The following is a 23,708-nucleotide window of genomic DNA, read 5'->3' as shown; positions in this document are numbered from 1 at the left end:
TTGAAGATTGTTGTCCAACACTTACCATCCAATTTGACAAAATTAAAATGGATCTATAAAGAAGAGTGGGCAATTATTTCTCAATTTAATCTGCAAAGTTGATAGAGAAGTATCCCAACAGACCCAAGGTCAAGTAAAAGGTGGTTCAAAATATTGTTATGTAAAAAAAAATCAAAGAAATTTTAGAAAAAAAATTTAACTGTAAGGAAGCAAAAACTTTTCAAAGGGGTGATTCTTTTCTATACCTGCTGTAAGTACTCACCTTCACCCAGCCTTTGATGCGAAGCTTAAAATAGAGCTCAGGTACGTCCTGTTTCCACTGACCATCCTTGATGTTTCTGCAGTTTAATCGGACTCTACCTGTGGTAATTAATTTGATTGGATTTGATTTGAAGGCACACACCTGTCTATATAAGGTCCTACAGGTGATGGTGCATGTCCTCTAAGCCCATTTTGGAAGACACACCATGCTGGCAAATCAGTGTAATGCTGCTGCCACGGTGCATTTGTTAGATGCACCATGGCGATGCGGGAATTTTGCGGCATTTGTGCCAGCACGCTTGGTAGTAATACTGTCACAACGCCTGACTTGTGAATGCATATTACGCCATGTTGCAACAGAGGGTGGTGTCATGATTACATGTGAAATTACGAGCTACGGCCAGCAACTATATTAGAAGTGAAAGTAAACACGGGCAATAAGTTTCACTTTTGTCAACAGAATCAGCTGAGATGATAAACTGGAGCGATGCAGAGCTCCAGGAGCTTCTCTCCGTTGGAGCTGGAACAGAGAGTGGACGGGGAGTGTGGAGGAAAGACACCTTTAGGAGCAGCAGCTTGTGAAGGAAACTGAGTGCAGCTTTGATTGCATTAAAAAGCAAGTTATGTCCAAGATAAACAGAAGTCTGCGGCAGTGCAGAGATTGCCTCCATATCCTCTTTGTACCGCCATTGCATAAGCTTTTGTAAAAAGGACACGATTGCGCCACATTATCGCCAAGGTCTGACCACTTATAAATGACCTAAGGCTCCCACATGCAGGCTTAGCATTGCTGCAAATTGACAGCATTGTTTTCTGAAATGGGCTGGAGAGAAGAGAACCTTCTAGAAGGACAATCATTTCTGCAGCAATCCACCAATCAGGCAAACTGTTGCCACCTAGAAGGAAGATAGTAGCAGAGTCACTCAACAGCAATTTTCTGGCTGCAAATGCCCTCCAACTTCTGTTAGCTTTGGTTTGCTCAGTTAGCTTGTAGCTACATCCGCTCAGAGTTTGTTGAGTGTCAATTAACTGACCCCACCCTTACAGCCCCACTCTCATCTCAATTTTTGTATTTTCCGGGAATGACGAGACATGTGTCATGGACAAGATGGCGGTGATGGGAACCGTCCATTGGGCTTCAGTTCAGCTGTACAAGTAATACAGAGGGTACAGAGGGTTTGTCCATCTTATTTACTCAATCATTGATAGCAACCCACCTGGAGTTGGTAAAAGGTACATGAAGGACTCTCAGACTGTGGGAGAAACAAAATTTTCAGATCTAATGAGACAAAGATTGAACTCTTTGCTGTGAATGTCAGGTGTAATGTTTGAAGGAAACCAGACTGCTGATCACAAGGCCAATTCTATCCCTACAGTGAAGCATGGTGGTGGCAGCATCATGCTGTGGGGATGTTTTCCATGGGCAGGAACTGGGAGACTAATCAGGATAGAGGTAAAGATGGATGCAGCAGTGTCCAGAGACATCTTGGATGAAAACCTCTCCACAGCGCAGAGCTTGGGGGGCAAGTCTTTACAGCAAAAGGGCTGTTGCCCCCTTGTAGATCCACCACAAGCTATAAATGAATGAGACGAGCAAAGCGTTTTACCATAATTTGTATTTCCTTCCAAAAACTTTTCAGAATAAAAGACCGAGTTCAGCGTGTGCAGGCAGTAGGACCCTGCAGACACTTGACAGTTCCTCCTGTTCTAACCAGTTCTGGATGCTGATTGGTGGATATTAATGAAGCAAATGTTCTGCTGATGTTCCACCTTACCTGTCTGCGTAGAGCAGGTGAGTGTGGGCCAATCAATGAACAGCTCTGAGGTGAAATGCAGCCAAACCTGTTGGACAAACCGAGGACAAGTCAGACTGCAGCTTCGCCAGAAAGAGGAACACACACACATACACAGAGGAACACACACACCCTGGCATCCAGCTGGTCATACATGCTGGTCCGAACACTCTGTGACATCACCGTTACATCATTAGCACCATCGGTGGGCACATGGACAGGAACGCCATGGACAGGTGAGCTAAATGTTCTCAAGTTTTCCAGTAGAACCTCGGTGTATTTGTGTGACTGTGTGTGTGTCTGTGTATTTCCTGTTCCAGCACAAAGAGGAAGTTGCGTTCTTCCCATCAGTTAGTGAACATGTCGTTATGGTGGATTCACTGTTTGGTTTTAATCCAGGTCCTGTTCAGAACTGGTTTGGAATGGTCCAGTTTGAAATTAGAATCTAAATTAGACTTAGCTGGTAATGGCAGGACAACTCAGTCCATGATGTCAGTGTCTGTCTGTGTGTGTGTGTGTGTGTGTGTGTGTGTGTGTGTGTGTGTGTGTGTGTGTGTGTGTGTGTGTGTTTCACAGAGCCAGCTCTGAACAGACTCTGTTCCATATTTAAACTGATTTTCATCTGTTCAGAAACAGAAAAGCAATGAGTTAAAAACTTTGAGCTTAAAGTTCCCACACTCTGTGGGACCTTGAAGGCAAAAGTATGAATTTTGACCCTCTACCCATACCTTACATTTACCAAGTGATCAGAATCCAGTCAGGTTTGATACTGTTTTTAAAATATGAGTTGAAAGATTTTTATTTTTGCCTGTAGAAGCTGAGATCTTTCAGGAACATGTTTCATCTGAGGCCCTTTTCAGATCCAAACAAAAAATGGGTTTCTGCTTCTAGATCCAGGATCACAACCGAGAACCAGGTGGATGTTTCTCTCTCCCAGGTGTCTGCTAAACACAGCATCCTGGAATGTGCTTAAGGATCCTGGAGCTGTTTAGAACCTACAGGGTGATGATGGCAGAAGCTGGGAGGTTGCTCTGTGATCAGTGGGGTTCAAACCCCAAACTCCTCACCATCAGTATGTCTGAGTGAATGGATGAATGATTTACTGAAGTGTAAAGTGCCTTGGAGTCCTCTGAATCAGAAAGGTGCTACACAGGTGCAGGACATTGTTCATTTGCATCAGCCGGTTTTGTTTTTGCCTGTCTGTCTTCTGGCAGCTGAAGCAGACAGGAAGGTTTAATCTATAGGAAAGGTGTGAAATACTCCTCCTGTTACATGGTATCATTTGTTATGATTGTGGTAGGTAGACTACATCCATATAGACATCAGAATGAACAGGAGGGATAGCAATAACACAGCACATGCTGGACATCTTGTTATGTAAAATAACTGCACAGCTATTTTTGGGTCAAAGCTAAATACATAAACATAAATGTAATCTGCTGCTTTGAACAACATTAAAACCCAAAGATCACTTAAAACATTCCTCCATGACTTCATTGTTAGGAACTCTTGAAACTGCTTCTGAGACTCAGGAGATCACTACAGATCAGCACCTGTAGGAACACCTGTCGGACCAACCTAACAGCTTGAACTGGCGAGTTAGTTTCTCCCAGCTTGTCCCTGAAGGCACCACTACTGAAACATGAAACACACACAAACACACACAGGTGCGGTTAACTGAATGAGTATTGTGAGCTTCACAACAAACAAAAACAATACAGCCCCACCCCTTCTCACCTGCTCAGGTGCGTCACTGTAAGTGGTCTATCAGGTTCCATGAGTCTGAGCTGGCAGAATTGTTACCAGGATGTTGACCAGTTCTTGTTTGACTGACAGTTGATGAAACAAGGTCTACTTGACTGCAGCTTTCCTTTTGAAATGGTAAACCAGGAAGGAGCTAAAAACAACAAAAAAGTAAACAGAAGCTGGTTCTGGGGAGTGTTCATGAAAAAACACAATTCCTTTTTTTGAGACAATGTAAGGACCAGTGCACAGATTGTAAGATGACACTGTCCTCTTCAAGATTTTGTCCAAAATGTCCCCAATAAGACGTCCTTACAGAGACAGTATTTTCATTCAGGTCATGGTCCCTGAGGGGGTGTTTTTTTTTTCTTTATGTTCAGCTCTGGACCGAAACATTCAAAAATGTCTGAACTGAACATTGATGCATTTGAATTTGAACAGAAAATGTATGTTTCTGTCAGGAAGCAGATTTGTTCAGTTTTAGAAGTAGATGCATAAGAGACCTTGCATGATGTCAGAGTGTCACATGACCAAAGCAAAATCAGTCTAATCAGAACAGATGACTCTGCTTTACTCAGCTTGGATGTTTCTATTTCTAATTTAGAAACCAAACAAAACCTTTAGGTTCTGGAGTCTCTGACCATTCTCTGAAAAACAATCAGTGCTGATGCTCAGACATGGATTGTTTGTTCTGAAGGATTTGATTTCGTGGGTCACGGTTTTGTGAGATCAGCGGATGTCTGAAGCTCTATTATCTGTAGAAGGCTGAAAAGGACTTTTTCTTGTAGGATTTGGTAAATTGAGTGCTTTAAGAGCTTAATATATTACCTCTACGTATGACCAATAAGCTGTGATTCTATATATAAATATATAAATTCAACCTGCTTGGTTTTTGTGTTTAATCAGAAGATTCTAGGATTCTTAGTTTCATTCAGGGATTGTAAACACTTTGTTTTGATTCAAGGAAAGAGTCAGTGTTGTAAAAGTAAGAATTTATTTCCCAAACAATTAAAACATGACAAATTAACTAACATTTACTGTGATGGATGAATCTAGAAGGAGTAGATGTGGTATATGGTGCCTATGTATGAATGCAATGTTATCAGAACTTCCGTATCTAGGAAAGCTGAGTTCTGGGTGTAAAATAATTTGTTTTGCGTTAAGCTATGTGTCATGGTCTGCATCTGCCCCCTCCTTTATGTGCCTCCTGGTGTCCTCCATCCCTCTCTAGATTCCCTCTTGTGTCCCTTTGTTCCCCAGCTCCTCTTGTGCTCCACTCCAGGTTCTCCCCTTGTGCTCTCTTAGTGCCCTCATGTGTCCTTGGCTGTGTCCGAATCCAGAGGTAGGATGCTTGTGAGTAAGGGTCCTCGCTGGTCTAGCAAGGCCTGGTCCTTGCAAGACCGCTAAAACCAGAAGTCAGCGGCTCTGAATTCGGACAGTACTAGCCTCGTTTTTATTCCCGCCCCCAGGTCTAGTTGCCTAGCTACCGTGACAGTGGCAAACAGGCTAACAAGCTGGTAGCGACGTTGAAAATGGATCCACAGCAATATTTCATTTTATTTGTGGTTTTTGAGGAGCTGCGACGGCTCAATAAACGTCACCGGCCTTTGTATTTAAAGTTTAAAAATCATTTAGTCCTGTTATCTGCTAGAGTTACAAGTATTATACTCATGATCTCCTTTTTTGCATATATCTGAATGTTAGTGATGTGACAGCCGTCGAGTGAGCCAGCCCAGCAAACCCTTTTGATGGACGATGCAGTGGTCAGTGAGATGAGGCATCCAGAAGCACCCTCTGCAGACCACTCTGTCTGATGTTCCACTTGCCAACCAGAAACGTTCAGCCACGGATCTCGGTTCCTGCACTCCATCCACCTCGATCCATGTTTAGTAGATTTAGCAACACCACCAAAGACTCCCTGCTTTCCAAGTTTACTGTATATATTTTACTTTTATCTTTACTTTTATTCCTTACAGTGTTCCCTTACAATTTATTTACTATGTTGTTACTTGTTAAAAACTGAATAATAACACTGTTAATGATCCAAAAAGAGTTATCAATTAATAGAAATTTTATTACATTTAAACAAATAACAAAAACATTCAAACACATATATAGAACCTGAACCAGAAGAAACTAAAATAAAAAAAACCCATTTCTCTGCCATCCTTTCCATCAATGCTAAAAATCTGTCCATCCTTCTTACTCTCCTCTCCTCCGCTTCCCTCTGTTGTCTCATGTCCTCCCTGATCAGGTCAAGGAGCTCATCTGCCCTTCTCCTTTTTCTCCCTGATGAGGACTCCGGCTTCCTTCCACCACTCTCCCTGTCCTCTGTCTCACCTACTGCTGCACTTGGCCCTGGAGTGTCCTCGGGAATGGAAGCAATAAGGACAGGAGGCATAGTGGAAGGCCTCTGTCCCAACACCTCGTCCATGGGGACAAACCAGGGCCAGGTTTCAGCAGTGGGCTTTCCGCTGACTCCCTCTCCTGACCCTGGATACTTGCAGTCCTACAGACAAAGGGAATTAGAATGACAAGGCTTTATTGTCATTTAACAACAGAGAACACTGTGGGCATAATGAATTTACAGATGCTCCTTAAAGGTACTGGTTCTGGATGAGAATAGAGAGGAATAAAAGAACAAAGTCAGATTATAAATCATAGTTGATAAAACATGCAATAAACAATATTTTAATTTATCAACATGGGAGATGAAAATTGTGTTCTGTGTTTTTTTCCGCCTAAAATGAAATTAAAAACATTAAATCAGTAATGTGGTTTCTTAAAAATTAACTTAAATAAACATTAAACTTAGTTTTCGTTATTTTTGGCATTCGTTACATGATTACATAAGATGCAAGCTCTTTTACGGTGAGTTTTTTCCTATTAGACTTTCAAGCATGTTTACGGTGGGGTGTTAACCTTAAAACAAATGATGAGAAGCTTTATTCGCTAAATAAACACACACACACGGGAATTATGACGGGACCACCATACAAGCTCGTTCTCGCTGATTTCTGCTTAAAATGTACTAATACAAATGAAAAATGTCTATAAACAGAACCGCTTTCAGCTTAGTTTTCTACCGCTATTTTCTTTTAAAAAGCCTGCTGGGATCAAGCTAGTTTACGGTGGTTTTTTCCTATTAAACATTCAAGCTGGTTTTCGGTGGGGCATGTTTTAGCCTTAAATTACATGAAAAAACAATTTGCGGTATTAGATCTTATATAAAAAACAAACCAAAAGTGCCCAAACACGTATTTTATTTTTTGACCGCTATTTTTTTAACTAACTTACATTTTAAGCTGCACTGCTGTCCCGCTCCGTCCGCCGTTGTTGCGAGTGTCGAGTCCAGCGGCCGGCGCGCAAAGCATGCTGGGATACCCTTGCTCCTGTGAGGATCCATCAGACCCATCCTCGAAATGTGGGTGGAGCGAGGACGTGTTTGAGGACGCGAGAATGAGGATTCTTGGAATTCGGACAGTACTCGTCGCTGCGCTTTGACGTCATCGACCTCAAAATGCGCTCTTACAAGCATCCTACCTCTGGATTCAGACACAGCCCTTGTCTGCATCCCTGTTATGTGTCTTATGTTGTAGCCCTTTGGCGCCCTCATGTGTCCTTTTTCTGGATGTCAGTTTAGTGTCTGATGTTATCTTTACTATTTCCTCCCAGGTCAGCTCCAGCCTCATTGTCCCCAGCTCAGTGTGTGTATGTACTATGTCCTCCAGCTAGTTTGTGTGAGTCCTTCCCTCTGTCTTTAGGAAATTGTTGTTTAGTTTTGTGTTAAGGTATTTGCCATCCTCTGTTTCTGTTTTCCCCATTGAGTTTATTAGTGTCACCTGCCTTCCCTCCAGCAGCTCACCCCACACACCTGCTTCCTGTTTCCCTGATTGCTCCTCCCAGGGTATTTAAGCCCTGTCTGTCTCTGTGTTCTTGTCGGTCCATTAATGTTTGTTTGATTCTGTCAGTTTCGTCCCTCTGTGTTTAAACTAGAGTTTCTTGATCCTCAGATAATATCCGCTTTTTGACCTTTGGATTGTTGGCCTTTTGGATTTTGACTTACAGTTTGGATTAACCTTGGTTTTTGGCTCACCCACAAATAAAGACTTTTTACTTAAAATCTTCATCCCTACCTCCGTGTCATCCTGGGTACTGCATTTTGGGTCCACACCACCGTATCGTGACACTATGAAGTTGATTCTTAACAAAAAGCATCAGACGCAATCACACTGTGTTCTACCTCACCCTTCGGAGACCCTCTTCACGGATCCAGAGGTCATCGAGGTCGGATGACCTCTGAGCCAGTGGTGGCTCCAGAAATTTTTTTCTGCAGGTGCTATGAAGGAGCTAGTCTTTTTATTAAGGGTGCTATGAAGGAAGTGGTCATGCGTACCTATTGTTCTCTCAAACACCTTCAACACAGATACACGAGCATGCACAAAACCTCAACAACACCTGAAACAATCATTAATATACATCATAAACATATGAACAATCGCTGCTTTTCCATGAAACCATTAGCCACACAGAAAACCATCTATAGTGTTGCAAGGTTAGCTAACGTTTGTGTTTGCATTTCCAGCGGCAAAACCCTCGACCGCTGTGGCGGTTGAGGGTTGACTCTCTTCATCCAGATCCGTAGATTTTTGTGGGTCTGAGATCACTTCCAAACATTCATTCGTTTCTGACAGAATCCGTGGAAACTTGGGCAACAAAAACCAATCCATTTTACCACTAGCTCTACCTTTCACTCGTTCGCAGGTGGAAAACGAGGTCAAAGGTTAACATCAATTTCCTGTTTTGGTTTAAGTTTTTACTATCTATATGATAATTTACTGATTATTTTTGTTTTGTATGTTAAATATGATCACATCCACACGTTAAATTAAAATTAAATTATATATAAAAAAAATCTAACATCTACTTGGGGGTGCTATGGGGGTGCAATGACTAATCCAGGGGTAGCTATAGCGCCCCCTAGCACCCCCCTGGCACCACCACTGCTCTGAGCACCCAGGTCCTGTAGATTGACCACAGTGCCGACTTCTCCGGTCCAGACATGTCGCCAGGCACACAGGTTGGATGGAACCGTTTGCGTCTAGGCTCTCAAGGAGTCCGAACAAAATCAGCTTTGTTCTGCAGGAACCGTTTGCTGTGTCAGCTTTGCAACAACCTTGACGGCGCGTCAAGGCTGCTTCTTAGTTAAAGAGAATTCACCACGGACGGCCGTTTCCGTAGCTTCCTCTAGAACTGAATGCTGAGTGATGATAGCTGGAACTCGAACTGGAACTGCAACTGCTGAATCACCAGAGTGATTCTGTTTTAATATTCTCATGTTATGATTTGTGTGGCCAACCGGAGGTTGACATGTTGAGGAATATTGCCAAGACAACCTCAGAAAACACGCCTTCTTTCAGATACCGGATGCTCTGATCTGGGGTAAAGAAATATCTATGTGTCACGCGTTTGACTTAACTTTACTTTGTCCTTGTGTGAGTGTAGATAGATGGTGATGGCCTTGTCATATCAACATTACTGATCCATCCATAAATCAATGTAATCATAACAAAAAATTCATTTCAATCTTCAGTCATTCAAGCGCAGATTAATGAAAGCCTTTCATTTATATTATAATTATTATAAGTGACAATAAACAAACATTTATTGAATGATTATTTAACTTATAAGTTTTAAAAGTTCACATTATATTTAAGAATTCATTCTTTGATTAAGCAACAAATCCGAGCTGCAAGTGTTCACTTTATTCAGAGGCATGAAGAATCCTGGAGAACAATAAGGGAAGCTTGAGGCCTTGAGGGGGGAACATCATTGTTGACAATACGTTATCATGTGTTCAGAGCTGCAGAGAGGCTCTGAACTCCAACTGATGGGATGAAGGCAGGCAGATTAAAAGAAACACATGCAGACTTGTGACTCCCTTTTGACCAGATACTGAAGGGTCAAACTGTACTTAAAAACTGACCATTACTGGACATTACAGTCTATTTTAACTGTGTATGTTTGGACCCTACAGGCCTGCTCCTGGGGCCTCGGGGGCCCCAAACATCCAAGATCTGGAGCTGAGGGAGGAGTGGCAGGACGATGAATTCCCCAGGTATGAACTCAACCTGTAAGCAAGGAAATAAGGGAGGCTGAGGACTAGTGAGGGTCAGAGTCACTCTACAGGAGGGAACAACTGGGATCCTGAGGTACATCATCAAGAAAGCCCCCAGGAATGAACTACTGAGCGGATGTTTCAGAAAGCAGAAACCCAAAGGAGGGAGAGCAGGATAAACCCTCATGGATGGATAAGGTCCTGTAGGGCAGATGGAGGAAGGGGCTGATCTCCATGAACCCTACCAGTGGTTAGAAAAGGATGAGAAAGAAACTCTGCTCATGGCAGAACAAGAACAACCATACCATACAGAGCCCAAGGCAGGCGGGGAACACGAACATGGTTTTTCATAACCCAGTGGCTGAAATGGCGTACAGGAAGAACTTAGCCCAGTATGGACTGGAGGTCCCACAGTGATGCTGTGGGACTTTCAGATCCAGACTGACAAACAAAATGGCTAAATGATCAGACCTCATGGTGGTCAACATACTGCAGAACAAGGGAGTGGTGATGGACATAGACATCCTAAGTGACAGGAACATCTGGAAGAAAGAACATTAGAAGCTGCTGGGATTCCAAAGGGCTGAAAGAGGAAATGGAAAAGTTGTAGAAGACCTCCGTAGGTCGTGTGGTCACCAGAATAACGAGGGCTTTGATGTCCAGCTGAAGGAGGCTCCAACAGATCCCAGGAAACAACTTGAGATCTCTATCCAGAAGAGTGCAGTTCTATGAATGGTTAAGATACCTAGAACCCTGAACCTCATAGGTCTCTGGTTGAGGACCAGAGCTCCAGGTCCCTGGTGAAGTCCTACCTGCATTAAGAAGGAAATTGGGATTCACCTAAACTCAGAAACCTAACCTTATGTTACTTTTCTGTCTTGGTGGGTCAGGCCCCTCCCAGAGGATGGTGGAGATCCAGAGGAGTCAGTGAGTCCAGTAGGAGGATCCAGTGAACAAGGTGAATTTCTCCTGATTTATTTACATTTTAAGATTGGAAAAAAATAACTTTCTATAAAACAGAAGGTGATTACAATCCCCACCGTAATTTAACCCATTTTCTTTTTCTTTCTTCTCAAAAATTGTGTTCACATTACAGCATCTCACTCTGCCTCAGCTGAATGAGGCAGTGCAACACCTTAGTCCTAAAAACTACATCATACTACGCCCCTGCTTGCGTACTGAAGAATGTCTTTAATATTGTTAGATCATTCAGTCTTTGTGGTAAAACGTGGTTGGAACAGAACTCAGGTTCACATTTAAACACGCTGTGGTGCAACCTCTTATTAAAAAGAGAGATCTAAACAGCTTTGTTCTGGCAAACTCCCACCCCATTTCCAAACCACGTTTCTGGCTCAAGATCCTGGAGAAAATAACCCAGAATCAGTTGTAAGATTTTCTGATAGAAATTTCAGTCTGGGTTAATTTTGTCAACAGAAACAGCACTACAACATCCTTCTGCCTGCTCATTCATGAAATTCTGCTGTCTCGATCCTCTTAGAACTAAGTGCTGCTTTTGTCACCAATCATGACTCTCTCCTGTCTCAACTCACACACTAGGTAGGTATCAGAGGAACTGCCTTTAACAGAGGAACCGTCTCTGTTCAGATAGATCAGTGTTCCTCAGACCAAGCGCCTCTGATATGTGAAGTTCCTCAGGGTTTAATTCTTGACCCTCTCATGTTCTCATTATTGTCATGATCCACCCGGCCTCCCTGACTGTGTCTCTCCTGCCCTTATTAGCCTAATTGTTCTCACCTGTCCCTGATTACTCTGCCCATGAGTTCCTGATTCCCTTGTGTAATTATAGCTCCCTCCTTGTTGCTGTCTTTGTCGGTTCATTGTCGTTTGTGCATGTTCGTTCGTCCTGTTGCTCCCAGTCTACAATTAAACATCTTTTTATTTTTCATCCGTCTGCCTGATCTTCTGCCTCCTGGAAACCACCACCACACATGGTCTGCCACCTCCACCCGCAGAACATGACAATTATACATGTTGCCATTTGGATTTATCTTCAGAAAATAGGCAGTTCCACTGCTTCGCTGATGATGTTCAGATGTATTTTCTATTACGGTGACTTGCTCATACACTTAGTGTTTCTACATATTAACAAAAATACAACAGAAGTCATCTTGTTGATAGGGTTAGGGCAAGTACTCCCTTTAACACCATTCAGTCGTTTCTCTATGAAAAACATGGAGTCACATTCGACTCCTCCCTTATTTTGACAAGCAAATCAGTTTGGTTAGTTAGTTAGTTTCTTTCATCCCAGACAAATACCAGCTTCTTTCCCAATGATTTTGAAAAACTCATCTATTTGCAATTCCTTATATAAAGACTGAAGTCAGTCCTCCCTCCACCAGGGACATTAGGTCATACAAAATGCTGTAACTCATCTCCTTACAGGTACAAAAAAAAGCATGAACACATAATACTGGTGCTGGCTTCACTCTATTGGCTCCCTATCCAGTACAGAATTATCTTCAAGGGGTTATTGCTTGAGTTCAAGGTGCTTCTCGGTCTGTCCCCACCTTATGACCATTACCTTCTACTTCTCTGCTCTCTTTCTAGCTCAAATAGGAAGATGCACTTCACTGTTCCTGATTATTGAACAGAGGTGGCCGTGCTTTTGCAGTTGCTGCCATTAATCTCTGAAACAACCTGCCTCTTCACATTAGATCAGCTCAGGACCATGGTCATTTCTAAAAATCTCCTCCATTTATGCTCTTTGGCATTTGACTCCAGTTAGATCAATATCTTGATCCTTCTGTTCCTGTAGTGTGTGTAGAAGTCTTATAAGTTACTTCAAATCTTTTTGGAGCAACCCTGGTTTAAATGAAGTGCTATAAAAAATGATATTGAAAGTGGACAAAAGCTTATCAGACTGTAGCCCCTCCCCTTTCACTTTAGAGTGGTAGCCAACAAATTTTTAAGGGGGCCATGGCCTCCACTGGCCATCCCTTGGGGGTGCCACTGCTTGAGTCATGTTTTCCATAAATTGACTTCTGACCTCTACTCTCCCTCAGCACCGTCTACCAGTCTGGCCTTGTGTACAGGTGAGAGGGGGGCTAAAAAGCGTCTGGCGGCCCCAGCTCTTAACCTCACTCTGAGTCACACTGACTCACATGACAAGACTGACAGCTTCTCGGCAGCAGCATTGTCAGGGACACCAGATGACACACCATCACTTGACATAAACCTGGAAGCTCTGGAGACACCATCGGGCAGTGAAACAGGAACACTACCAGATAGCATGCATGAACTCGAGTGGGAAGGTGAGAAAACATGGAGGCTAAGTTGGGAAAACTCCTCCTGTTTTTAGCTGACCTATGATCTATTTCTTACAGATGACCTCCCCCAGATGGAGAAGGGTGGGGCTGTGGGTGTGGCCAGTAGCCCAGTGGAGCACTCTGAGGGTCTGATGGAGCTAGACCAGGTGGACAGCAAAGGGCGCCGTTGGAGGAAGTTCTGCATCTCAGGGTATGAATACCGGGTCAACATGAGCGTTCTGGAGCCATACCTGCAGGTGTTATCACATGGAGGTTAGAGATGCCATGCACACCATGAACACATCTGGAACATACCTAAAACTCAGGTGTGCACTGTGCACAGGTTCAAAGTCAAATGTCTTGTTTTTTTCTTAGGCTATTATGGAGACGGGATGAACGCTATCATCCTTTTCACTTCTTGTTACTTGCCAGAGAGCACAGTGGAGAACTATGACTATGTCATGGACAACCTATTTAGGTGGGTTTGGATTTGTAGTAAGAAAAGGGATGACACAAGAGCATGAAATGACAGATCTAGTGAAACGCCTGAACTCAGAAGTACCACCGTGTTTGCCTCTGTTAACAGGTACATTATTGGGACATTGGACTTAATGGTTTCAGAGAACTATGTGCTGGTTTACCTGTGTGCCATGGCTCCCAGAAACAAACTGCCAGCCATCAAATGGCTTCATCAATGCTATACCTCCATCGACAGAAGGTATGAACATTTCTCTAAGTAGTGCAGCCCTGTCGGGTGGAGTTCTGACCCAGGATCCTTTAACTTGTCTGCTTAGAAACTGTTACTATGTTATTATGGTCCTTTTCCACTAGTGCCTACTCAGTGCAGCTTGACTCAGCTCTGCAAAGTTCCAAGGCATTTCCACTAGTAACAGATCTGTGGTTTAGCAGAAGGAAGTCGCTACCACGTCCTCCATTTTTGCATTGTTTTGTGTTGTGGTCAAATAACCTCACACTACCTTTTGGACTCTATGGCAAAAAAACCTACTAGAGTTGATTTTCAGTTGTAATGGAAAACGACCCAAAACTTGTAAAGTAGAGCAGTGCTAAGTCGAGCTGTGCTGAGTAGGAGCTAGGGGAAAAGTGCCAGAGATTACATCCCATATGCATGGCAACAGTAGTGACATCAGTGTCTTGTCTGTATAGGTTGAAGAAGGACCTGAAGGGACTGCTAGTGGTTCATCCTGCTTGGTACATCAAAGCTATAATAACAGTGGTCAAACCCTTCATCAGGTCTGAAGAACTCACACACACACACACACACACACACACACACACACATAGCAACATTGCAATAATACAGCTGCACCCACCATACTTGCAGCTATTTTCACAAGAAATTCAGAGGTGATGTCTGAGGCACACATCCAGAAAGGGTGTTTTTGTAATGTCTCTTTCATCAGTGGCTGGAGGCCCAGTTATCTACTGATTAGGACAGGATAAAGTCAGCCATGTGTAGAAACCAGGGCCTCGTTTACAAAACTTTACATAGAATCCTTACTAAAATTCCACTTAAGCTCAGCAAAACAATACCTGTGCAAACTCTTTTTCAGATCTATAAAACACTGCTTATGCACAACCACACACAATTCCTGCTTTATAAACCACACTCTTCCTAGAAACGTACTCAGGTGATTTTGGATTATATCTCACCTCCAAGACACCTACTTTCTGCCATAAATGGTCAATGAAAAGCACTCTGCATATACAGTGGGATGCAAAGTTTGGGCAGCATTGTTAATTTAAATGATTTTCCTATATTAATTGTTGGTTGGTTTGATAAAAAAAACTGTTAAATATATCATATAGAAGACACACTCAGTGATATTTCAGTGGTGAAACTAAGTGTGCAGGTGCATACATTTGGGCACCAAAAAAAATTTATCTCGATACTTAGTAGATCTTCCTTTTGCAGAAAGAACAGCCTCTAAATGCTTCCTATAGCTTCCAATGAGAGTCTGGATTCTTGTTGAAGGTATTTTGGGCCATTTTTTACAAAACATCTCTAGTTCATTCAGGTGTGATGGCTTGTGACTCACACCACAGATTTTCAATAATATTCTGGTCTGGGGAGATGGCCATTCTGGAATGTTCTACTTGTTCTTCTGCATGAATGCTTTAGTAGATGTTGAGCAGCATTTAGGGTCATTGTCTTGTTGAAAGATCCAGCCCCGGTGCAGCTTCAGCTTTGTCACTGATTCCTGGACATTGGTCTCCAGAATCTGCTGATATTGAGTGGAATCCATGAGTTCCTCAACTTTAACAGGATTCCCAGTCCCTGCACTGGTTACAGTCCCACAGCATGATGGAACCACCACCATGTTTTACTGTAGGTAGCAGGTGATTTTCTTGGAATGCTGTGTAATTTTTCCTCCATGCATAACACCCCTTGTTATGTCCAAATAACTCAATGTTAGTTTCATCAGTCCACAGCACCTTATTCCAGAATGAAGCTGGCTTGTTCAGATGTGCTTTACCTGAAGCTGCTGTTTGTGCTGTGGGTGGAGAAAAGGCTTCCCCTGCATCACTCTCACGTGCAGCATCTCCTTGTGTAAAGTGCACCAAATAGTTCAATGAAGCACAGTGACTCCATCTGCAGCAAGATGATGTAGCAGGTCTTTGGTGCTGGTGCTGGTGCAGTCAACTCTTACTGTTCACGTCATTCTTCACTTCTGTTTATCTGAGATTTTTCTTATTCTGCCACTTTGAGCCTTAACCCTTACCCAACGTTTAAATTTTCTAACGTTAAAGCCATTCGAGCACAAAAAAATGCTCTAATGTGAGGTAAGGGTTAACTTGAACTGTGTCTGTGATCTTCCGTTTCCTCAATATGTTCCTAACTGTGGAAACAGAAGCTGAAATCTCTTACTTTCTGTGACTCCTATAAACTTCGTTTCACTTCTCAAATATCATTGAGTGTATTTCCAACATGATATATGCAACTGGAAGCTGTTATCGTAACAACCAACGATTTATACAGGAAAATCACGAATATTAACAAGGCTGCCCAAACTTTTGCATCCAACTATATATAAGATGGCGGATAGATGGCCTTTCAGAGGTAACCATGGCAACTGAAACTGAAATAGAGGTGCTTGTGCAGGTGATGTAGGCAGAGAAAAGCATTTTATTGCCTTTCCACTAGTGAGCTGCTGAGCCACGGAACGATCACCGCTCATATAAAAAAACAATCACAAAACAAAATGGTCTGATGGAGGCAAAGAGGAAAAAGGCAATAATCTTTGATGCATCCAAAACAGCTGCATGAAGTTTAGGGGTTGCTGCAATGATCCAGATCTAAGGGGAACGTTTAATGGAAACATTTAAATTATCCCAAATAAATTTTCATTGTATCAAACAAATATCAGCCTGCCTGTTGGCTAATTCTTGTTGAAAGGAGCCATTTTAAGGAAGCCTGACAGGTGCGCCGATCCACTGCTTACTTTAAGAATGCTGTAATCCACCCTCTTCTTAAAAAAACGAGTCTTGACCCCTCTCCATAGCAGCTTCAGACCCATCTCTAAACTTCCGTTCATCTCCAAGATCTTGGAAAATGTTGTGGCTAGGTGATGTGGATCCTGGGCATCCACATCACCTCAGATCTAACCTGGTCACTGAACACTTCCTTACTGGTAAAGAAGGCCCAACAAAGACTCTTCTTCCTTAGGAAACTGAAGGGAGTCAGTCTCTCCCCCCAACTGCTAAAGAACTTCTACAGGGCCATCATTGAGAGCATCCTATCACTCAGAGTGACAGTGTGGTATGGGAGCTGTACCATACAGAACAAAAAAAGACCTGGCCAGTGTGGTGAAAACTGCTCAGTGGATCGTGGGGAGCCCACTACCAGATCTGGACTCAGTATATACCATCTGACTACAAAGGAAGGCTAACCGTATAGCTGCTGATTCCTTCCATCCAGGTCACAAACTGTTTATGCCGCTACCATCCAGGAAACGTTACAGGAATATCAAGGCCACAACCACCAGGCTGAGGAACAGCTTCTTCCCTAGAGCTGTTAAAGCCATCTGCCCCCCCCCCCCCCAACCCCCCACCCCTCCTGTGATCCTCCCCCCACCTCTGTGACCCTGCAGATACCTACACTCCCAACCAATGACCCATGAGACTATTTGACGTTTAATGATGGGTTGGTTGTAATTTACAATTATCCTGTTTTTTGATGCTGCTATTGTCCTGTTCACACTTGAATCTTCTATGTGCAATAACAAGTAGTGCAATAATATCAATCAACATTTCGATCAGTACGATCAGAATGTCAGTCAGTGCAACATTTATCTTTTACATCTTTTAAATTATTCAGCTTTTTTACTCATTTTACTAGTGTGTGTATGGCTCCCTAAAGAGAAGGTTATGTATTGTTCTTTTTTTGTTTTACTCTTCATGTTTTTATCATTCTATTTGTGGACTTAGTGCCCTTTAAGCTGAGAGCTACCAACCAAATTTTATGTGTATGCATAATGACAATTAAGAATTCAATTCAATTCTAAACAACTCACAGCTGCTCTTGATGAACATAACATCTATGATTGCTTACAGTCAGGTTTTTGTAGAGCTCATTCTACTGAAACAGCTCTTCTAAGGGTAATGACCTTCTGACTCACAGTGATGCAGGGGACTGTTGTGTTCTGGTCCTGCTGGACCTGACTGCAGCCATTGACACTGTTGACCATCACCTGCTACTGGAGAGGCTGAGAGACTGGGTAGGCCTATCAGGAACTGCTCTGGAGTGGTTCTCCTCTTATCTTTCTGAGCGCTCCTTTTCTGCGGCCGTCTCCAAGTTTAGGTCCTCCACCACCTCCCTTACCCATGGTGTCTCACAAGGTTCTGTGCTGGGGCCTCTGCTCTTCCTCCTCTATCTGCTCCCTCTTCAGCACATCCTGAGCCCCATCAAAGGAATCTCCTACCATCTTTATGCATATGACATCCAACTGTACATCTCCTAAGCCCCATGAGATGTCTAAGCTGCAGCTGTTACACACCTGCTTAGACTCTATCAAAACCTGGATGGCTGGGAGCTTCTACAGCTGAATGAAGATAAGACTGAGATCCTCATCTGTGCCCCAGACAAGCTGGTTCCCAAAGTCAGAGACTCTCTTGGTCAGCTTGCTTCTCACACCAAACCTTCCGTCAAAAATATTGGTGTGACCTTTGACCCAGCTCTCACCCTGGATTCTCATGTCAGTTCTCTTGTTCGCTCTTCCTTCTTCCATCTCAGGAACATTTCTAAGCTGAGTCCCATTATGTCCCGCTCTGAACTTGAGACAGTTATCCACACCTTCATCTCCTCACGCTTACCCCGGCTTTCCACAGGAGCCGTCAGCAGCACGTTCCTGCAGCAGCACGTCATAGCTGCTGATAGGAACCGCTGTGGTCAACAGAACCCTTTCCACTGGAGCCGTCAGCAGCGCGAGTCGGCCGCGTCTCAGGAGCAGCATGTCGCGGCCCTTATGCTCTGGTTCTATTTTCTACGCGCGACGCCTCTGAAACGGGTCAAGTTCGACATTTTTGGGGAAGGAAAGACAGGAAATCGGACGCAGAAACGGAAAGAAGCTTCAGAGATTTTCAGAATAAAGAACGTACTGCCTTCCGGTTGCTGTACTTTTAAAAAAGGTTACTAACTGTGCGTCCCCGTGAGAAGTCATCACATAGCTAGCGGTCTCCTTTGTTTTTCAGGTCCGTATTGGCGATTATAAAACGGACAGAACATAAAACACAAACCATGTTGTAATTTTCTCCTGCTTGTTGTTGTGTTTACTGACAAAGTCACTCGTGTGACTTCGTGCTCTGTCGGTGACAGCTGCTCCCCTGCTGCTTCGCGTCTCGTGGGAAGGGCCAAGCAGCAGCTTACGCGAGCAAGACGTGCTGCTGCAGTAACGTGCTGCTGACGGCTCCCGTGGAAACCCGGGGTTAGACTACTGTAACTCTCTTTTCACGTGTCTGAGCAGAACCTCCCTGAACCGTCTACAGGTGGTTCAGAATGCCTGTGCTCGGCTTCTGACCAAGTCCTCCAAACACACCCACATCACCCCGCTTCTCCTCCAGCTTCACTGGCTGCCAGTCAACTTCAGGGTTCATTTCAAGATCCTGGTTCTGGTCTATAGGGCCTTACATGGACAAGCACCATCTTACATTGGTAATCTTCTTAGTCCCTACACCCCCAGCAGGTCCCTGAGGTCCAGTGATCAAAGCCTACTGGTTGTGCAGCACCAGGCTAAAGACCAAAGGTGACAGATCATTTGCTGCTGTGGCCCCCAGACTCTGGAACTCTCTCCCCCTGAGCCTGAGATCAGTGGACTCAGTGGACTCCTTTAAAAAAAAGCTGAAGACTCACTTGTTCAAGCTGGCTTTTGTATGACCTTCTTCACCACTCTCTCTTTATTTTGCTCTCTCCACCTATTCCACCTTCCTCAGGATCCACTGATTTCCCTCTTTCCTGTTCACTCTCTCAACATTTTTTTAATCACAATAGTCTATTTTTGCTCATTTAAAATATATTTTTAACCATTTTCTAAATTATTTTTTATATTTTTACATTTTTTGTTTTTGTGAAGCGCCTCGTGATTTTTATCTTGAGAGGCGCTATAGAAATTATATTTTCTTCTTCTTGTTCTTGTTCTTCTTCTTCTTCTTGTTCTCGTTCTTCTTCTTCTTCTTGTTCTTGTTCTTCTTCTTCTTCTTGTTCTTGTTCTTCTTCTTCTTCTTGGGGCGACAGTGGCACAGGAGTTTTTTTTTATCTTTTATTTTCATTTATTGACATTAAAATAAAAATACAATCAGAACTAAATTGCTGCAAGCCAAAATGAAAAAGGGGACAGAAAGAAGAAAAACTTATGTTGTCTGCCCCTTTTAACTAAAATAACATTAATACAAATGAAATAATCACATGATTCTTAAAGAAATTGAACAATATAGTTCCTGGACCTGTTGGCCGACAAAATGTCAACCCATGAATTTGAGAAAAAAATAGAAAAAGAAAACAATTTACACAGAAAGAAGCATTAAGTTACAGATCTATATACATACATATATACACATACAAGCACATACTAGGTTAATATTTTGTTCCTTTAATCCCCCCCACCCCCCTCCCCTCACACATTTATGTAACGGATCTATATAAGTTAATCGTTTTATTTTTTATCTCTTTTTTGAAAGTCAATATTGTTTTTGCATTCTTGAGTTCAGTATTGAATTTATTCCACAATTTAACTCCATATATGGAGACACAATGTTCCTTTACGAGTATCCGATGTCTAGGCATGTTAAATAATTCATGTCCCTTTAAATCATATTTGCTATGTCTTTTTGAAAATCGTTTAATTAATCCTGCAGGTACGTTCCTTTTGTTTGCATTATACATAAATTTTAAAATATTGTAGTCCACCAGATCATAGAATTTTAGTGTTTTTAATTTAATAAATAATGGATTGGACGGATCTCTGTAGTTGCTCCTTGTGATTATTCTTATTGCTTTTTTCTGTAAGATGTAAATGGAATTTGTGTAAGTTTTATATGTTGTTCTCCAGATTTCAATGCAGTAGTTCAGGTATGGTATGATCAGTGAGTTATATAACAAATATGATGAATTATTATCAAGCAACCCTTTTGCTCTATGTAACAGTGCAATCGTTTTAGATATTTTAGTTTTGACACTGTTTATATGTAGTTTCCATGACAGTTTTTCATCAATGATGACTCCCAGATACTTGACTTCTTGAACTCTTTTAATATTAATCTCATCTATATTTAATAAAATTTCATCATTTGAATTTGTATTACTAAATATCATAAAACAGGATTTATCACTGTTTAATGATAGTTTGTTTCCATCAAACCATGGTTTAATTTTTTTCATCTCTGTTTGTATCACTTCTATCATCTGCTCAACATTATCTCCTGAATAGTAAAAAGTTGTATCATCTGCAAATAAGGTGCATTTTAATATATTGGATGCCTCAACAATGTCATTTATATAAATGTGTGTGTGTGTGAGTTAAGTGCTCGCCCCGTAATCGGAAGGTTGCAGGTTTGAGCCCCGCTCAGTCTGTCGCTGTTGTTGTGTCCCTGAGCAAGACACTTAGCCCATGTTGCCTGCTGGTGGTGGTCGGAGGGACCGGTGGCACCAGTGTTCAGCAGCCTCGCCTCTGTCAGTGCACCCCAGGGCAGCTGTGGCTACATCGTAGCTCATCCCCACCAGTGTGTGAATGTGTGTGTGAAAGGGTGAATGACTGATTGTGTTGTAAAGTGCCTTGGGGGGTTACAGGACTCTAGAAGGTGCCATATCAAATACAGGCCATTTACCATTCACCATTCTAAGCCATTTCCATCACATCCCAAAGATTCTTGATGGGGTTTAGGTCTGGACTTGGATACCTGTGCCATTAGGGAAGAAGAAATCCACTGATGGAATAACCTTGTCCTGGTCATTGAGCTGGCCTCATAATGTTGCTGAAACTAGACTGGACCCACTGCAGCAACCCCAGATCACATATTTCCCTACAGGGTAGTAGGCACTAGGCTTGACCATCATCTGCCTCTCTTCTAGTTCCGATGCCTCCATCACTCTAGAGCAGGGTCAATCTGGACTAATCAAACCATATTATCTTCTTCCATCGCTCCAGTCCTGTCTTAAAAACTGAAGCCCTTTTCTCAGTTTAGCCTCCCTCATTAGTTTTTTTACACAGCTTAATACTTGGAGTTCCTTCCAGCCCACGTGGAGATGCTCTAACTGTCTCTGTTGAACAGACCTGAGTTCTGCTGTTGATTTTCTTTACTGTGTATTTTATGTTGTTGTACTTCACTTTGACTAAAGTATTAAAATGATAAAGTACTGGATTATCATTGTTAATCCATTATCATGTTAATTTGTTAACCTACAAACATCTAGCGTTCAAACACAGTTTATGACTAAACTCTGAAACACCTGAGTACTGAGTATAATTTACTTCCTGTTGTGGGATTTAGCCTCTGACTTTTGACCCTATCCACCTCCACAGTGACAAGTTCAGCAGAAAGATTCGCTTCATTCAGAGTCTTCAGCATCTCGGCCAGATTATCCCCACAGAGAGACTACAGATCCCAGATGCAATCCAGGAGTAAGAAACCTCTGACTGCTGCTTCTAGTTCTGTTGTTCTGCAGGTTCTGTTAGTACTACTGTTCCGTTGCTCCTACTACAGCTATGCATCCAACTAGTTCTGCTGGTTCTGTTGGCTCTACTAGTTCTATACATCCTAGTAGTTCTGCTGGTTCTGTCCACCATGAATGGCACCAGGCAGTAGGTTGGGGCTGCTAAGGATACGACAAGATTTGGCCAAGCAACAGCTTAGCAACCACACTAGAACCTCTTGTGCACTCTCCAGTGCGCGCTGACAGATACTGGTTGGACGTCCCCCCCCTCAAGAAAAGCAACCATTTTAAACTCAATAAGCAACGGCAGGGAAATGTCTCAGGTGTCTATGTCTCATTACTCTATTTCTCTCCTGCAGGTATGATCAGAAGTTGAACAGATGACATTTGGAATATTAAGGCTGGATGAACTTGGGTTTTCAAGTTAAAGGTCATTGTGATGTCACTGAATTGCTGACCTTTGACCTGCTGCTTCTTCAGCCACAGACTGGTTTATTTATGTTGCCTTTCTTTGTGATGGGAGGGCTGAAGGAACTGTTCCTGGGTCAGTTTTCAGACTCGTTTTGATGGGTTTATAATCAGTATTCTGATCTGGTGTCAGAGACCTGAACCCACCTTCATCATCAGGTCTTCCTCCTCAGAAATAAATTATTTAAACATCATCCTGATTCTCAATATCTCTATGGAAATGGTCACTTCCTGTTTATGTAATTCATGTGTTTAAGCATCAGATACCATTTGTCTTGGCTGGAACCACAAGCAAACAACAAGGCTCTGCATCCTGTTGAGAGGTGAAGCCATCAGGCTTCGCATACAGAAATCGCCATCGCTGGCGCTGAAAACCTCTCCTACTCATCTGCACCAACCAGGGATTTATACTCCTCAATAACTATTTTCCGCCAGTCATGTCAGAAACATACACAGTGCTGTACAAAAGTTGTAGGCAGGTGCGAAAAAGGCTGTAAAGAAAAAAAATGCTTTCACCATCTCAACATCATGGAGTGTGCCTGGACTACATGAAGAGACAGAAGGATGTGAGGAAGCCTACATCCACAGAAGATCTGTGGTTAGTTCTAGTCTAGAACAACCTACCAGTCCTGTTCCTTCAATGTGTGAAAGTGCAGCCAGAAGAATTGATGCTGTTACGAAGTCACACCAGATTTTAATTTGATCTAGATTTCTCTTTTGTTCATTCACTGCTTTTTATTGATTGATTACAATAAATTAAATAAACACTTCCATTTTTGAAAGCATTCTTTGTTTACAGCATTTTTTCTCACCTGTCTAAAACTTTTGCACAGTTTTTTACAGCTGAAGATCCTGCAACCAAGTGAGAATTAAATGGTTTCAGCACCTGGAAACAA

At 42.6% G+C, this 23,708-nt stretch overlaps 2 protein-coding genes across 2 annotated transcripts; one reads left to right on the top strand and one right to left on the bottom strand.

Moving 5' to 3' along the window:
- Positions 1–1,492: 1,492 nt before the first annotated feature.
- LOC139070192 (uncharacterized) lies at positions 1,493–3,423 on the bottom strand. The gene is made up of 7 exons (XM_070551928.1): positions 3,364–3,423; positions 3,251–3,268; positions 3,122–3,199; positions 2,649–2,676; positions 2,187–2,365; positions 2,037–2,103; positions 1,493–1,835 (listed from the first exon to the last, which is right to left on the bottom strand). Exons 1-7 carry the CDS (start codon positions 3,421–3,423, stop codon positions 1,612–1,614), a joined length of 654 nt encoding a protein of 217 aa, XP_070408029.1. The 3' UTR covers positions 1,493–1,611.
- Positions 2,140–22,862, top strand: bnipl (BCL2 interacting protein like). The gene is made up of 10 exons (XM_015952012.3): positions 2,140–2,290; positions 9,835–9,915; positions 10,806–10,873; positions 12,939–13,187; positions 13,260–13,454; positions 13,557–13,659; positions 13,768–13,899; positions 14,346–14,432; positions 22,214–22,312; positions 22,704–22,862. Exons 1-10 carry the CDS (start codon positions 2,268–2,270, stop codon positions 22,726–22,728), a joined length of 1,062 nt encoding a protein of 353 aa, XP_015807498.1. The 5' UTR covers positions 2,140–2,267; the 3' UTR covers positions 22,729–22,862.
- Positions 22,863–23,708: the final 846 nt, after the last annotated feature.

This window comes from Nothobranchius furzeri, chromosome 5 (genome assembly GCF_043380555.1).
Source record: "Nothobranchius furzeri strain GRZ-AD chromosome 5, NfurGRZ-RIMD1, whole genome shotgun sequence".
NCBI classification, from domain to species: domain Eukaryota; kingdom Metazoa; phylum Chordata; class Actinopteri; order Cyprinodontiformes; family Nothobranchiidae; genus Nothobranchius; species Nothobranchius furzeri.
The sequence above is the reverse complement of the archived record's forward strand: the minus strand, read 5'-3'. Positions and strand labels throughout refer to the sequence as shown.